This window comes from Camelina sativa, chromosome 20 (assembly GCF_030686135.1).
Source record: "Camelina sativa cultivar CO46 ecotype springtype chromosome 20, ASM3068613v1".
Classification (NCBI taxonomy): Eukaryota; Viridiplantae; Streptophyta; class Magnoliopsida; order Brassicales; family Brassicaceae; genus Camelina; species Camelina sativa.
In genome coordinates, this window is record NC_141899.1 from 19,321,721 (window position 1) to 19,339,487 (window position 17,767).

The 17,767-nt window shown below is 41.1% G+C and overlaps 1 protein-coding gene across 1 annotated transcript; it reads left to right on the forward strand.

Annotated features, from left to right (window-relative positions):
• The first annotated feature begins 4,166 nt into the window (after positions 1–4,166).
• LOC147919165 (uncharacterized) lies at positions 4,167–10,018 on the forward strand. The gene is made up of 8 exons (XM_087503873.1): positions 4,167–4,406; positions 4,655–4,738; positions 4,853–5,304; positions 5,798–6,021; positions 6,092–6,382; positions 6,701–6,970; positions 8,260–8,558; positions 9,677–10,018. The coding sequence occupies exons 1-8, from the start codon at positions 4,167–4,169 to the stop codon at positions 10,016–10,018; spliced, it is 2,202 nt and encodes a 733-aa protein (XP_087359999.1).
• Positions 10,019–17,767: the final 7,749 nt, after the last annotated feature.

Below are 17,767 nucleotides of genomic sequence, written 5' to 3' on the forward strand. Positions count from 1 at the left end.
TGAAGTTATGTGATATTATCAGAGAAAACATCTTTAAGAGATACCTGACAGACTTGTTTTGAAAAAATGGTGACCGAAATAAAATATTATGAGAGTAAACTGATAAAATAAACTTATGGAAAAGCTATCCTCCATAACTTGTAAAGTTGAAGTTTTGGTCTCAAGATAATTCTTATAAACCCCATACAACCTTTTCATTTTCTCACGGATGTGATCTAATGTAAATTTACTAGTTGATTGGTCTAAAGTGTTAAAGCAGTTTTTTAAGCATGGAACCTTTAACCTTAGATCCAAAAAAATAACAATCACAAGTATATCATTGTAGTCTTTCCAATACTTTGGCAAACTTCCAGTTTCATAGTATCCACCATTTCACAAATATTCTCATCATCATATGTCACATGAGCTCTTAGCCAACTTTCAATTTTCCAAACCTACATGAAGTACAAATTCACAGTAGGATATTTACAATATGAAACGAGTTTAGTTATTTCATCGAATGGTCTCAATAACTCACACATAATCTCTGCTCTTGACCACTTCAATTTGGATGGAAAAAACTTACAACTCGGCTCCATTTCAGCAATATTACGCAACACATCTTTAAATTAGATCGCTCTGTAATCAAATGTGTTTAGTTCCATTGTGTTGTCACATCCAAAATAAGACCAACTTTAGTATGAATCCCAACAGTTTTAACACAGCCTTGGAATATTTGTTCTCTAGACTCTCAAAGCTTCAAACTTCACATTGTCCCTAATTTTTTCTAAAGTTTCACTTATGACATTTAATCCATCTTGCACGATCAAATTCAGAATGTGGGTTGATGAAACTAATATTTTGACAAGTTCGTTGTCAGGTTTCAATTAACCTTATGCAGTGTAGTATATAAGATCTCAATCCACGATGGGTGATATGCAAAACAATCAGGATGCAATCAATGAATACAAGTTAAGACAATCAGGATGGGAGTTTCGACTATCAACCTAGGGTGAAACAGAAATGCAATAAACTAAACAACTTAAAGCCAATACTACTAAGCATGATTAAACTACAAAACATATGCAAATTATAAAAACTAGAGCAATTCAGAACAATAACTACTAAACGATCATGCAAACGAGTAAGCAAACGAACAAGTGCAATAAGAACCAAGATCGAGTGCTAGAACTAGTGCAGTAAGAAAAAATGATTTAATGCAAGAAATAGAAGCAAACAATGAACAATTAGGTCCTAAGGATGAGAATAACTGGTTGGCAGTAAACTTAGTCTATATAGAATGCTTAACAAACTCACAAAGAGATAATCCCTAGACAATAAACATAAAAACCTTACTAATTCATTCTCGTGATAATAACAATCAAGTTCAATCACTTCTAGACCTAATTCTCATTAGCTAGAACATAATCAAACATACATTAAATTCCAGTTCATTACTATCAATAATCACCCTAGGCAATCAGTCTCTTCAGCTAGGCATAAAAATCTTTGGTATTAGTCATTCAAACATTTCATCAAACACATTTTTGGTGCTGAAACATCTAGGATCAAGCTAATTCAACCTTTTCAGAAAGGAAAGAGCATTAAGAGCACCTAATCCAGATGGGATTCTATGTAATCTAAGCTTAAACATTCTAAACAGACTAAATTCATTACCAACCTAACATATTCTTAATAACCTAATCACTACTCAGACTTACTAAACATGATTATGAACTCAAACCCAAAAATTGCTAAAACTTGTATATTAGATAGATAATGATGAGATAAACAACTTTGTAGAAAGAAGTAAAATGCAAATTCCAAACAGAATTAAAGATATTTGGATTACAAGTATGAGGTGGCTACAAAAAACCTAGAGCTAATATGCCAACTGCGAAAAAGATGGAGAGACGGGGAAAATTTTGTTTTGCTGACGTGGCAAGGGTGAAAAAAAGCGATTAGGGTTTCTTGCGTTTTCCTCAAGAATGGTGCCACAAGTGGCTCCATCTGGCCAGTCTCTAGTGGATCTGGTGCAGGGGAGGCTCTGGAGGGGGGGGGAGTAAGAGAGGAGAGTCAGTGAGGAAGTTTCGGTGGCTCCTGTAGAGGTTTCATCGGGAGGAAGTCAGGTTAAAGATGGCTCAACGACAGTTTCATCGTCGCTTCAGCCTGGAATGGGGGATCAGAGCGGGAAGTGCTCTTTCTTGTAGGTTGCTCGAAAACGTAAGTTCACTCAGCAAAAGTTCAAAATTTTGGAGGTTGATGGAAAGGAGAAGGTAGTTGTGCCGTGGGAGGTGTTTGTGGATGAAAAACCCTTATGGGAAGACTTCGTGATTGGGAAGTTTCTCAACTCGAAAGCTCCTCATGTTGGTAAAATCCACATGATAGTGAATAAGATTTGGCAACTTGGTGATCGGACATCATTGATTGATGTGTTTGCCGTGAATGAATTCACTGTTAAGTTTTGTGTTCGTCATGAGGGAATGAGGAACATGGTGCTGAACCATGGCATGTGGAACATAGCAGATCTCCCTATGATTGTTTCTAAATGGCGGACGCTCAGCCAGCTATGCGGTCGGTTCCTCTCTGGGTTACACTTAAAAATATTCCACCTACCATGTTCACAGAGAAGGGTCTGGAGCTTCTGGCAAGTGCAGTGGGTGTACCTGTTAGGCTGCATCCTAAAACAGAGGCGTGTGTCAGTTTTGATGAAGCTCAAATTTTAGTTGAGGCAAATTTAATGAAGGATTTGCCTCGGGAGTTTGTTTTTACGGCTGAGGAGGAGGAGGAGCTAGAATATGTTGTACAATACAGCTATCCATGGCTTCCACCAAGGTGTTCTTGCTGTAAAAAATGGGGTCATCTTAGCTCCTCTTGTTTGCCTTTTGCGGTAGTTCAAAATCAGCAAACTCTGCCCCCTTCCCCTGCTCAGGTTCATAACATCCCTCTTCCTGCTGTCCAAACTCAGTCTCAAGTGCCGGAGACCTTACTTGTGGCTTTATCTTCGGATTTGAGGGATCACGAAAGGTCAGAACAGGGCCCCGATGCGGTGAATGAGACGGATGTGGAAAAGGAGTCGGATGCGTGGATCACTCCGAAATCTGGTCGGGGAAATCTGGGTAAGAGAAAGGAGGTAACAGAAGTGAGAGCGGGTTCACTGCTAAAAAATTCTTACTCTGTTTTAGAGGATGTTGACGAGGTTGATAGGGAATCAGATGTAGTTCAGGAGGAGCAGGTTCTGCCTGATGGTGGAACGCTCGCTTCTCAGCAGGAAATTAATCGTCAATCGGGGACTGTTGTCAAGTGTGGAACGCAAGCGGATGAACCGGTGCAGACCTACTTAATGCAGGGCTCCAAAACGACTAAAAAGAACAATTCAACCCTTCTTGCTCAGAACAAGAAGTCTCTCTAGAAGCCTTAATGTCAGGGTTCTGTTGGAATGTGTGTGGTTTAAACAAATCTTCAAAATATTACATTATCAAACAGTGGTTGGAGGGGAATAGATTTCAGTTTGGTTGTTTATTGGAGACTAGGGTTCGGGAAAGGAAGGCTCAAAGGTTAGTGAGTCGTTTGTTTCCTGGTTGGTCCGTTTTGACAAATTATGAGTTTAATACTCGGGGTCGCATTTGGGTCATGTGGAAGGACACAATGCGAATGGATCTGTTCTACAAGAGTGAGTAGTTGGTAACTTGCTCTGTGAAGCTTGAAGATCAAGCAGAGGAGTTCTTCAGCTCGTTTGTCTACGCTTTGCATACAGTGGAGGCTTGCAAAGTTCTATGGGAGGAGTTGCGAGAACACCCTAACTCGCCTTTTTTCCATAATAAGCCTTGGTTTATATTTGGTGATTTTAATGGAACTTTGGATATGGTGGAGCATTCCAGGGTTGATGTTAATTCGATGACGTCCGGTGGTATGAGGGATTTTCAAGCAGTGGTGAATCATTGTTCTTTAGTAGATATGGCTTTTCATGGTTCCCTTTTTACATGGTGTAACAAGAGGGATAATGATCTGATTCTCAAAAAGTTGGATTGCGTGATGGTCAATAATGCATGGACACGGCTGTTTTCGCAGGCATATAGTGTATTTGCTGCAGGAGGTTGCTATGACCATTTGAACTGTAGGATTATGATTAAGGGGGATGTAGATAATATGTTCAAAGGAGGAAGCCTTTCAAATTTGTCAATCTAATGACTGAGATGGAGGAGTTTCAGCCGCTAGTAGACACCTACTGGAAAGAGACGCAGCCTCTGTTTCTGTCTACTTCTTCTCTATTTCGGTTTACTAAGAAACTTAAGGGGTTAAAACTAGCAATGCGCTCTTTGGCAAAGTGTAGGTTGGAGAACCTGTTTAAGAAGACTAAGGAAGCGTTTGATGTTTTATGCCAAAAGCAACAAACAAACCTTACTAACCCGTCTCCTACAGCGATGGTATAGGAGAATAACGCTTACAAGCGCTGGGAGTTTTTGGCGGGTTTGGAAAAAAGTACCTTAAACAGAAATCAAAGTTGCACTGGTTGCAAGTGGGAGACAGGAATAACAAAGCTTTCCATCGAGCGGTTACTATACGAACAGCTTCAAATTCTATTAAAGAGATTCAGGGAGCTGATGGGAGAGTTATTGTCACTAATGATGAAATTTAATTTGAGGCTGAAAGGTATTTTCGCGACTTTCTGCAGACCATTCCCGTGGGTTTTGAGGGCACCACAGTGGAGGAGATAGAGCTCCTACTGCCGTTCCGCTGTTCTGCAGTGGACCAACAAGTATTACTCCAGGAATTTTTGGGTGAGAAAATTAAAAAGGTCCTCTTCTCCATACCACATGATAAATCAACTGGTCCTCATGGGTTTACTTCGAAGTTCTACAAAGCTACTTAGGAGATTCTGGGTCCAGAATTTGTGCTCGCTGTTCAATCATTCTTTGCTAAGGGTTTTCTTCCTAAAGGTACTAATTCCACCATTCTTGCTTTAATTCCTAAGAAAGTCTCTGCGAAGGAAATGAAGAATTATAGGCCCATCTCTTGCTTTAATGTGATTTATAAAGTCATTTCCAAGATCATTGCTAACAGACTTAAGAGGGTGCTCCCAAGGTTTGTTTCCAGCAATCAGTCTGATTTTGTAATGGATCGATTGTTGATTGAGAATGTGTTGCTGGCTACTGAACTAGTTAAGGACTACCACAAGGACTCCATTTCTGGTCGATGTGCTATAAATATTGACATTTCAAAGGCTTTTGATTCAGTTCCTCTCCGCAATGCAGTTCCCTCCAACGTTCATCCACTGGATAATGTTACGTGTAACTACAACTTCATTCTCTGTTCACATGAACGGTGAGCCAGCGGGCTTCTTCAAAAGTTCTCGGGGTCATTTGCATAGATTTTCTACCGAAACTGCTTGATAGGGCGGCAAGTGCTCACTCTTTTGGGTATCATCCTCGGTGTCGATCTCTCGGTCTCACCCACCTTAACTTTGCAGACGATCTCATGGTCCTTTCAGATGGTAAGGAAAGATCTATTGAGGACATTATTGCGGCTTTCACTCAGTTTGCAAAGTTGTCTAGCCTGAGTATAAGCTTGGAAAATCTACACTCTACTTGGCGGGAGACATCACTCATCGACCTGACTCTGCTACGCTCCCATTTGTCACAGGCTCGCTGCCGGTTTGATATTTGGGACTCCCCCTAGTTACCAAACATCTTACCACTGCCGACTGTTCTCCTTTATTAGAACAGATCAGAAAGCGGATTGGATCCTGGACGGTTCGTTACCTCTCTTTTACAGGTTGGTTTAATTTGATCTCCTCTGTTCTTTGGAGTGTATGTAGCTTTTGGATGGGTGCATATCGGTTGCCTAGGGAGTGTCTCGATGAGATAAATTCCCTGTGCTCAGCGTTTCTCTGGTCAGGAATGGAGATGAGCACGAGAAAGGCTAAAGTGGCGTGGGAAGTTGTTTGTAAACCAAAATATGAGGATGGTGTTGGTTTAAGATCACTTCATGAGGCAAACGTGGTCTGTTTTCTGAAGCTGATATGGCGGTTAGTCTCAAAAGGTGACTCTCTGTGTGTACAATGGGTTCATATGAACTTGCTGAAGCAAAGCTTCTTTCTGGTCCATAAAAGGTACTACTAGTCTGGGCTCATGGATATGGGTAAAGCTCCTAAAGTACCGTGACCTTGCCAAAACTTTTTGTAAAGTGGAGGTGGGAAACGGTGAAAACACTTCTTTTTGGTTTGATAACTGGTCAAGCATGGGTACACTTGCTGATGTTGTGGGGGAGAGTGGTGTATTGGACCTGGGAATTAGCTGGCAGAGTTCAGTGGCGGTGGTGTGGGCTCGTCGTTGGCATAGGCGGCACCGCGCAGACCATCTTAATGCGATTGAGGATATATTGTCTCTACAATGGCAGCAACGTTAGGAGCGGGATGATAGAGTACTCTGGCGAGGAAAAAATGATGTGTTTCGACAAAAATTTTCAACTCGTGATACCTAGAACCACACTCATACTACGTCGAGTACTGTGGCATGGCATAGGGGAGTTTGGTTTGGTCATGCCACACCTAAGTACTCGTTTTGTGTTTTGCTGGCGGTTTTAGATCGGTTATCTACCGGTGCTTGTATGGTTGCTTGGAATGGGCAGGCTGCGGGAACTTGTGTGTTTTGTCAACTTACCTTGGAAACCCGTGATCATATTTTTTTCGCTTGTCCTTTTGTTTCTATTGTGTGGTCAGCTCTTGCCAAAGGGCTGTTCAAGACAAGGTTCACCACAGACTGGGGTTCCCTTCTCGACTACATCTCTAACCCGAATCTCCAGCTGGTGGAGGGTTTTCTTACTCGCTACCTATTTCAAAAGGTGACTTATACATTTTGGCGGGAAAGGAATGGTCGAAGGCATGGTGAGACACCGAAGCCTGCAGAGACCATAATCGCGTGGGTAGATAGGCAGGTCAGAGATCAGCTTCTTGCTATAGGTCTAATGGATGATCGGCGATATGATGAAGGTTTTCAGATGTGGCTGCAATCCAGAGTTTAGACTAAAGATTTTTCCTAGGATTTTCTAGTTTTTTCTCAGACTTTATTTTTCAACAAAAGCTGCACAAGTTGTAAAAACGTTATATTTTTCTTTTGAATATAATTTAACATTAGATTAAAAAAAAAAAACCTAGAGCTAAAAAAAGATATCTATGGCCAAAGACTCACAAGCTTACAGAAAAAGAAGGAAGCCCTAGTTAGCTAGAAAACAAAATAGAGAGTTGGCGTGTTGGTCATAGACACGCACTCGAACACACGCTCGACCGTCTGCTCGTCCGGGTTATTAGTCAAGTGCCTTTTCCTTCTTTAAATCCTCACGGTCGAGTGCCTTGACTGCTCGGTCGTGTGCCGGCTCTAGTCCTTGGTCGAGTCCTCTTCATTTTCTCTTTGATCCTTGTTTCCTTTGTTGAGAATCTCCTCATGCTATGAACTCCTTCTTAGTGTTTCCAAATAAAACGACCGCACCCAGATTCCCAATCCTCACACAAGACACACATAAAACAATCTCAGTGGAACCCCATAATTTCGATGCGATAACTAGCGTTAACTGCTCCTTACAAAAACTTCCAAGAAAAACTAGCTAGATCCAACTAACTCATACTCTGCAGCTACTAACTAACTCTTCTGGCTATACACACAAGGAATCATACAAACGTACTTCAGCTCCACAAATATCTTACATTTGTAGACTCTGATTCCTCCTCCCACTGACCATCTCATGATCCACCCGATCAAGTCACTTAAACACGTATCCCGAACACCACCTTATCTAGTTACTGAGTGGCACAACCAATCATCCCTAGCGACCGAATAACAAAAGAGATTGGCTGGAATATTTTATTCCATCCAGCCATGGAATTACTTCTCTAATGAACCCACGTCTTAGCTTTAACCCTACACTCCTGAGCTCTAACTTGGTTCTACAACCACCATGAACTTGCTCCATAAGCCATGAAAGCTCTAACAAATGTTTCAGCTCAAACCGAGCACGTTGGTTCAACAAACAACACAACTTAACACAATGCAATCTATACAAAACTTTCATTTCATCATACGAATAAAACATAAACTAACCGTTCAATTCGCAGTTCCACCGTTGGATATGAAACCAGTAGTATCAAGAGTCTATTCACCAAATTTCGTCCCGATCGGACTAGTTTTGGACCTCCAAACGTTGCCTAGAAAGAACCATCTCGGAACAGTTTCTAGGGTTCATACTTAACACAGATTTTACAGTTTCCAGAAATTACTTGGCCAGAAAGCAACGCAGATAACTCCTCGAAATTTACTCCAAATGAAGCTCTCTTAGTTGCTATGAAGTCTTGGCTTGATGGAGATAACACCTCCATATCTTTAACCTTCCGTAAAGGCCTCATATATGGCTCCAAAGAACCCACGATGTTGGCTCCTCCACACTGCTTATATCTCCATTTTCCTTCCATTTCTTTCTCTTCTTCTCCTTTCCTTTCTCAGATCCAACCTGGCCTGGTTCCTACAAGCCTACACCACCAAAGAGACGCTCCAAAGCTACGGAATGGGTCACCAGACCCATCAGTGGTAAAACCCACCTCTGCCGCGTCTCCTTTCCTCTTCTCTCGTCACGGATCTCTCTCCATAGATCACGATCACGTACCTTTACTCTCTCTGATCTGCTCTGTTTTCTTCTACGGCAATAGTGTGCTTCTTTACTCACGATCTGTTCACCATCCCTCACACGCAACACGGCTCGCCTTTTCTTCTCCTACCTCGCGACACCACCAGCAGTTGAACACAACTTTCTCTTCCTTTCACCACCTCGACCACAGCAAGCCCTCTCTTCTCTCACGATACAACTGAAACTCTGCTTTCTCCGTTACTCATACTACCGGCCACCACCACCACACTAACGGCATGACAACTCTTAATTTAATTTAGGCTTTCCGATCCCCCAAGTGACGGTGGTCGCAAGGAAGGCAAAGATATCACATATATAATTGGGCTTGGTTCAATAACCACCTTCCCGAACCAACTGGACTAATCGTAATAGACCACACCCAGTACACGTGACCACCAACACACATAACTCACAATCACAACGATTAACTTCCAGTTTAATTAAATTAACCAATATCACCTAATTTATTAAACCATCCTTTTGACTTAAAATAATAAATTGATTATTTAAACAAACCAACTGGAATTAAATCGATTTCACTCCAGTCCCTACAAAAACTCAAATATTTTATTTTATCAGAACACAGGTGTTACACCAAATCACCTAATGCACCTGTTTATGCAAACAAACATATAAATGCTATGTAATTCTACTCTAATGCATAAACTATAAATAAAAAACATGAAAACATGAGAATCTAGAGTGATGGTTACCTATAACCTAATACTTTACATATAAAAATAAGAACACATATTCTCTCCGATGGCGACCCCATCGGCGAACTCCTAGTTCTCTAATGGTCGTGCTTCCGCCCTGAGCCCAACGCCTCTCACTGCTGGTGAGAGCACACCTCCCCCTTTACTCCCCCCTGACCCTCCTGACCAAGCTCAATTCCCCCCCTCTCTCCTCTCAAATTTCCCGCAAGCAAAAATTTGGACAACAAACTGCTCGCCTCGTAGAGCCTGTTGTGCACGGTCCATGTCCCGCTTCAACCCCTACTACTGATGTTGAGATGCATTAGGCTGAAAGCTCCATTGCAAGCTCCCCAAATCTAGCTCACCGGAACCCTAGATCTGGTTGTACTGTTCCTGAAGAAAACACTGTTCAGGAAAACTTTACTGTGTTAACCCCGAAAGCTTCTTCTCCACTCCTCACTAATCCTGCCTCAACTCCATCGTCTCACCCAGCCCTTTCCCTCCCCAAAAAACCCACTACATTAGCCCCAACTCCATCTGCGAACAATGTCACCCACACCACTACTGGTCCTACTACTTCTGCACCGGTTCTCCCTGCTCTTCACCAGGAAGACCCGCTAACTCATCCACAAATCCCTCAATGCAAGCTCCGGCTGGTAAAACCTTAGTTGAGAAGATGAGGGAAACGGTGGACAGATCTCTAAAGCGGCTTGCTCCAGTTACTGTCTCTGAATCTGGGCGCCCGAGAGTGCATATTCCTGATCAAGTCTTTGAACGTGGGGCTCAGCTTCATAAAGACTTCATCATTTGCTTTTTCAAAGGTAGGTCACCCCCTTACCATCAGGTCTAGAGTGTCCTAAATCATATGTGGGGGAAAGGTCAACGGTTAGAAATTCATATGAACCATCAAAGTTGATCTATGCTTGTCCGGATTCCCAATGATTTTATCCGATAGAAAGTACTAGAAAATGTGTCTGGTATGTTGGAGACTCAATGTTTCACACTGTACCTTGGGCTCCGACAGTTTCCTCTGAGGCCCCTGCGATGGACTCCATCCCCATATGGATCCATATGTTTGATATACCGTTGGATCTGCGCTCGAAAGAAGGCATTAGTTTAATTTCTGGTCTAGTGGGGGAACCAAAGGAAACAGATGACTTTACCTTAAATATTGTGAGCCTCAAGGTTTCTCATGCTAAAGTCTTAGTTAATCTTACAAAACCGCTACCGAAGGTGGTGGAGTTTACTAGAGATAGTGGTGAAGTTGTAGAAATTGCAGTTGAGTATTCTTGGCTCCCTCCTACATGTTCCCACTGTAAAGAACTGGGACACGTAGCAAAGAACTGTCTCCTCTTACCTCCTGCTCCCGAACAGACCCCTTCAGTGGCTCCACCTCGAAAGAAAAACAATACGCCGTCAGTTAAGGCAGTTTATAAAGAAAAAGTAAAGCCAACTTCTGATGCCCCCACTACTGCACCGAACCCTACCCTCTCCACCAACACTGACTGCACTGCTGCACACTTTGTTGTACCAGTTCCGGAGAAAACTTTAAATCCTACTATTCCTGCCAAACCACTCAAACCTGTCCAGCCAGTTTCTAAACCTGCCAACAACTCAACCTTATCAAACCCGTTCTCAGTCCTCTCCACCTCCCACTCTAATCCCCCCCCCCCCTTTATGCCTTTCTGAGAAACAGTCCCCATCAAAACCACATCGCCATAAACCCGGTCCCTCTGTGAAACAAGTCCTTGCTCAACACCACCACCAAAAACCGCTTTCCTCTAAACCACTTTTGAATACTGAACCTCCAGAACCCACTGGCCCGTTTATCCTCAGTCTCCCTGCAGCTATATTGCCCTCAGGCCTGCCGTATCCCTACCCTCACTCACCAGAAAACACTTTCCAACAACTCTAAAGCGCACTCGTTCCCATCCATCCCTTCATTCCCCTCCTCTTTTTGTTGAACCCAATGTCACTAATCCTCCCTCTCTTTTTGTTCATTATGTTTCCTCAAGAGTCACTGTTGTACCTACCAGTTCTCCGTCCTTAGAGGGAGAACCTCTTACCCATTAACTATGGATACACGCCACTTTTTTGGAATATCCGAGGTTTAAATGACCCGGATAAGCATCAGCCCCTGCGCAATTGGCTTAATAGAAACAAGCCACTTTTTGGTGCAATTTTAGAAACACATGTAAAAGATCTTACCCTGAACCAAGTAATGGAAAGAGCATGTCCGGGATGGAAGTTCATCTCAAATCACATGTCTGATGCTGATGGAAGAATTATTGTAATCTGGAAAGACCCTGCTACTGTTAGAGTGATGCATCAGTCGAGGCAAACCCTTACCTGTGAAGTAACAGTTGGAAACAAGTTTCAGTTTGTGTTCACATCGGTTTATGCTTCAAATGTAAGGAAAGAGAGAACAGACCTTTGGGTTGAACTTATGCAGATTCAGAGTTATTTTTCCCTTCACACTTGTCCTTGGTTGGTTGGTGGTGACTTCAACCAAATTACTCATTTTGAAGAGCACTCATCACCAGATGTGAACTACCTTACGCCTCCAATGACGGAACTGCGTGATTGCCTCTCCCAGCTGGAGCTCTTTGATCTAAGGTTTCAAGGTCCATTCTATACTTGGACAAACAACCAGCCTGCTTCTCTAGTTGCCAAAAAGCTTGGTCGTGTGCTGGTTAATGACCACTGGTTAATGGAACTGCTACTTTCCTCCCCCCCTTGCCCTCAGACCACACTCCCTGCCTTGTTGACCTTGCTTACCAACTCCCAAAAGCTGGAACCAAGCCTTTTAAATTCTTCAACTACCTCACCAAACACCCAAACTTTCACCAACTTGTTGATGAGGCTTGGGCTCAGGCCGGAAGCTTTGCTTCAACTCTGGCAGACATTTGTTGGAAGCAAAAGACCATTAAAAGAGACTTGAAACATATAAACAGAGAGAATTTTTCACAAATACAAGAGAGAGTGAGTGAAACTAACCGTTTGTTAATGGATGTACATGTACATGCTTTGCGGCACCCTTCTCCATAAACCTTTCAGCAAGAGCGAGACCTCCACACCAAGTGGAACTTCCTGAGGGCAATAGAAGAAAGTTACTTCAGACAAAAATCAAGGGTAAACTGGTTAAAGGAGGGGGATTTAAACACATCTTACTTCCATAAGATGTGTCAGTCCAGAGCTAACTACAATACTATCCGATCCTTTATGCTGGACACTGGTGAGCTTTTACTAGATCCTGAGCAAATGAGCATCCATGCAATAAGTCACTTCCAAGCTATCCTTGGGCCAGAAAATCTGCCACAATGTTCCATCCGGTCTTCACTAGCTTGGTTTCAGAACTTAAATCCCTTTAGGATCTCAAGCCATCACTCGCAACTTATGCTTATGGTGCCAACTCCCCCAGATATCACCAAGGTGATGCATAAGTTGAACCCGAACAAGGCTCCAGGACCCGATGGTTACACGTTAGGCTTCTACAAGGCAGTGTGGAGTACTCTAGGACCAGAGGTCATTTCTTCGATCACTCAGTTTTTCCACTCGTCCTTCCTCCCCTCATCTACAAATGCTACTATATTGGCCTTGATTCCAAAGAAGCCAGGTGCGTCATCGATAAAGGACTACCGGCCTATCTCTTGTCTGAACACACTCTACAAAGTGGTATCTAAGCTTCTGGTTGCAAAGATAAAGCCCATCCTACCATCATTAATTCTTCCAAATCAAACAGCCTTCTTAACTGATCGCCTTCTTCTGGAGAATACGGTCCTCGCTGCTGAAATAGTAAATGGTTACCATAAAAGTCAAGGACCAAAGAGAATAGTTATTAAAGTTGATATTGCCAAGGCTTTTGACACACTTTCATGGGATTTTCTCTTCACCTGCTTAAAAGCTTTAGAGATTCCGAATCAATATCTCCGTTGGCTCCAAGCTTGTATCTGCACACCAAACTTCACAATTGGTTACAATGGAACAGTTCAAGGATATTTTAAGGGAAGAAGAGGTTTAAGGCAGGGAGACCCTCTCTCGCCTTACCTGTTTGTCATTGCGATGAATAACCTCTCCCTTATGTTGAATAAAGCTGCGGAGGAAGGGAAGTTTCTCTATCATCATAACTGTGACACCGCCAAGCTCACCCATCTTTGTTTTGCTGATGATCTTCTCATATTTGTTGATGGTTCTGTCTCATCGGTCCAAAATGTCCTGGAGGTTCTTAAAGAATTTGAAGAGCGACCAGGACTTGCAATCAGTCTACAAAAGTCCTCTTTCTATAGTGGTGGATTAACAGAAGAAGAAATAGACTCAATCACCGTAGCCACCGGCCTTCCTCATGGCACTCTTCCAGTTCGTTACCTTGGAGTTCCCCTCTGCACGAAGAAGCTAACACTTCAGAACTGTGAACCATTACTACAACAAGTAAAAGGCAAAATAAACAATTGGTGTTCAAAATCCTTATCTTTTGCAGGTCGCCTTGTGCTCATTAACACAGTCATAGCAGGGATCTCAAACTTTTGGTGCTCAACCTTCTTGCTTCCAAAAGCTTGCATTCGGAAAATTAACACTATGTGTAGTAGTTTCTTGTGGAAAGGTCATTGTGAAGGTCGTCATAATGCAAGGGTTTCGTGGGACAATATAACAAAGCCAAAGGATCAAGGAGGTTTGGGGATAAGAGATTTAGCTACCTGGAATACGGCTTGTGTACTAAAACTTATTTGGCTACTCTTCTTTCGGTCAGGCTTAGTATGGGTGGCTTGGTATAGATTACACTTCTTGAGAGGATCACTGAGCAGCTTCTGGACAATGAAAAAGCGACCAAATTTCTCTTGGTTAGCAAACAAGCTACTCAAAGTTAAAGATATGGCCTACAATTGGATAAAGCTACGAGTTGGCAATGGGATTACCTGTAGGTTTTGGTCGGATAACTGGTCGCCTTTTGGAAACCTATCAACTTTCCTCTCTACTACCCGGCTGGGCATTTGTGCAACTGCTACACTGGCTCAGGTCTATAACCACGACAATTGGCGTCTCCCAAACCCTCGATCTGACAATCAGGTATCTCTTCACGCTCACTTAACTACCTTGCATCTATCTGAAGAAGAAGACCACTATGAATGGGAAATGCAAGGCAAGATTTACCAGAAGTACTCAACGAGACGGGTCTATGATTGCATCGTCAACCAATCTGCTTTAGTGCCTTGGCGACGAGCTGTCTGGAACAAAGGAGGGATACCTAGGCATAGCTTCTTAACTTGGTTGTTCACCTTAAACCGTTGCCGGACTAGGGCTCGGTTGCTTGGCTGGGGATTTCAAACAGACCCCCGCTGTCTTCTCTGCAACTCCTGTGATGAAAGCTGGAACCACTTATTCTTCAACTGTCACTACTCTTGGTCAGTCTGGTCCCAAATTGCCGCAAGATGTACACTTCAACCATGCAGGAACTGGGATGCAAATCTGGAACAAATGAGCTCACTGCGAGGACCCAAGGAACACCAACGATTATGCTTACTGGCTTGGCAATGCTCCTTATATACCCTCTGGAATGAAAGAAACACTCGTCTTCATCGCCAAAATTTCAGATCGGTTGAATCTACTTTCAAGCTTATCGACTCTACTATCCGAAACCGGATTGATTCCTTCCGAGCCACAAATCCGTCTGTCTCTTCACTCATGCTTCAACTATGGTTCTCAACTCTCTCATCGTCTTCCACTGCATCAGTGACGATTACTATTCCATCACCTAGACTGCTCAACCCTAGCTCCCTAGGTTCACTCTAAGATCTTTTTACATGTGTTTCAATTGTTGCTGGGCTTAGGCCTCTTAAACTAACTAAAGCCGGGCTGGGCTTTTGTAATATTTTCTTTTCTCTTTTGCAATTAATAGAAAGCCCTTTTTCAAAAAAAAAAAAAAAACATGAGAATCTAACTCTAAGCAATGCTAAATAGGAGCTAAATACATACTAAATTGCATAATAAAAACTAAATTGCATAATATCAGTTGCACACCTTATGTGAAAAAAACTCCCCAGTACACACCAAATCTTTTCTAAGTTGCCTCTTTAGAACCCCTTACATATTATTATTTGAAGATGCATTCTATATAGCAATGGTAAACACTTTCTTTTCCAAACCCCATGCTTTCAATAGCTCCATCAGTTTCATGCCAATGCAATACCCAAATAACGTGGAGGAAAAACACAAAATGACACTATCTTTACTTGTAAATTACAGTTTGCATCGATATAATGAGCGGGAAAAGGGCCATTTCATACCCGTACACACTCCGAAAGTGCGAATTGCTACCTGTACAAATAAGGAGTGCCAATTTATACATGTACCCTAAGACATTTCAAATTTCATACCTATACTTACAAAATTGAGCCAATTTCACAGTCCAAGTTAACGGATTTAAGTCAACCGTTAGAGATGCTGACTCAGAGTCCACGTGTGTATTGACTGCCATCAAAAATGCAAAAACGAGGTCGTTTTGTTTTCTTCGAAAAAAAATTGTGGAATATCCACACACTGGTGATTCAAACCCACAACCTCTTCCGTGTTTAGCATAGGACTTAACCTGTTTATCCCACAACAATTCTCGAAAGAATCATACAAACTTATTTATATAAACCTAAGGTAGCATCCATCGAAATCGAAAAAAATTGTGGAAATCCCCACTCCCGCGGGTCAAACCCACGTACTCAGATACAGACAGCATAGGACTTAACCAACTGATCCCACAACAATACTCGGTTATAACACACAAATTTACCTTTATAACCTATAAGGTATCTAAGTCCCAATTAAATGAATTTGAATTAGGAGAAAAATAAAAATCCTAGGGTTCTTCTTCTTCTCTCAAATATAACTGATAAATTTATAAATTTATATTTAAATTATAAATTTATAATTTATAACTGAGAATTAAATATAAATTTATAAATTAAATATAACTGAGAATATATTTATAAATTTTAAATTTATAAATTAAATTAAATGAAATTATAAATTATAAATTTATATTTAATTCTCAGTTATAAATTATAAATTTAATATAAATTAAATATAACTGAGAATATATTTATATTTAAATTAAATTAATTTATATTTAAAAATTAAATAAAATATTTATAAACCTTAAACCTTAAACTTTAAACTAGAGCACACGACTTCATCTCACCATTTATATTTCTGAGTCTCACAAATATTGTTGGGAACACTCCGGTAAACCTATAAATGGTTGGAAATGATGATCTAGGACCATCTATCGGATGGTCCAATAGGTAATAGATGCTTCTATCATCGAATTTATTTCATTTTTTTTAGCAACTCTTGAAGTAACAACTATCACTCGTTTTGTATCCAATATATTAAATATGTGGTCTAGGTTCTTGTATTTATAGGCAGTATACCTTGTGAATTTTAACCAATCGATTATCTGCTGTAAAATCACAGAATTTAGTAAGTACTCTATCCATCTGATGAAAATAAAACCAGTTTTAGCTTATATATAAGGAAAAAGAATAGGTAATGTTGTTGATTCACTAGAGAGAAGTAATAGAATGACAATAGAACTACTGCATCCAAAATACATGTGTAACTTGCAAGGGATGATTAGGACCGTTGAAGAGGAATTTGTGGCTTGTGTGGGCAATACCATTGATGAGCGACTCATTGAATATAGTGAACAGATATGAGGAGAAGGAAAAAACGTAAGAGAGAAAGAAAATATCACGGTTGAAGGAAGAAAAATCAAACCACAAAAATGATGCGGTTAGCAAATCTTTTTTTAACAATTCTCATTTTTTCAAAACAATATTAGTTACTACTAATTGAGATTTGCTATATCTTTATGTTTTTTTTTTTTTTTTCATAGTAGTTAATACTTATTCTAAATTGTAATCCTTTTCATTACATTACAATAATAATTTTAGGGAAAATTATAAAAAATGAGTTTTTTCCCAACTTTTGTCCATCTATACTTTTTTTTGAAGAGTTTGGTTAAATAGGTTTTATGATATAAAAATAGCCAATTATACCCTTAATTCTATTTTCAGATAAAATCTGTAGATTTTTTATCTCCTGAAATTAAGAAAACAGCAAAATTAATCAAAATAATCAAAATAATTTTGGGGCTCCATTGAGTGGGCCTAATTTGTCGTAATGGGTCTTGCCAAATTAAGAAAAATTTCTCTTTGTCTCGACAAAGTAAGAAAATAATTAAGGTTAAAAAATTCCCGAAAGGGCTAATTGAGACAAAACCCTTCCGCCGTATCTCACCATCGTCACCATCTCACCGTCGTCTCTCACCATCATCACCATCTCACCGTCGTCTCTCTCCATCTTGACCATCTCACCGTCGTCTCTCTCTATCGTCGCCATCTCTCTCCATCTTCACCATCTTCCGCCGA

Coding starts and splice junctions, on each gene's coding strand:
- LOC147919165 (XM_087503873.1), top strand. CDS start 4,167: ATGACTGAGATGGAGGAGTTTCAGCCGCTAGTAGACACCTACTGGAAA. Junction 6,022..6,091: donor ATGGCGGTTAGTCTCAAAAG/GTGACTCTCTGT, acceptor GGTCCATAAAAG/GTACTACTAGTCTGGGCTCA. Junction 6,383..6,700: donor GTCTCTACAATGGCAGCAAC/GTTAGGAGCGGG, acceptor TTGTGTGGTCAG/CTCTTGCCAAAGGGCTGTTC.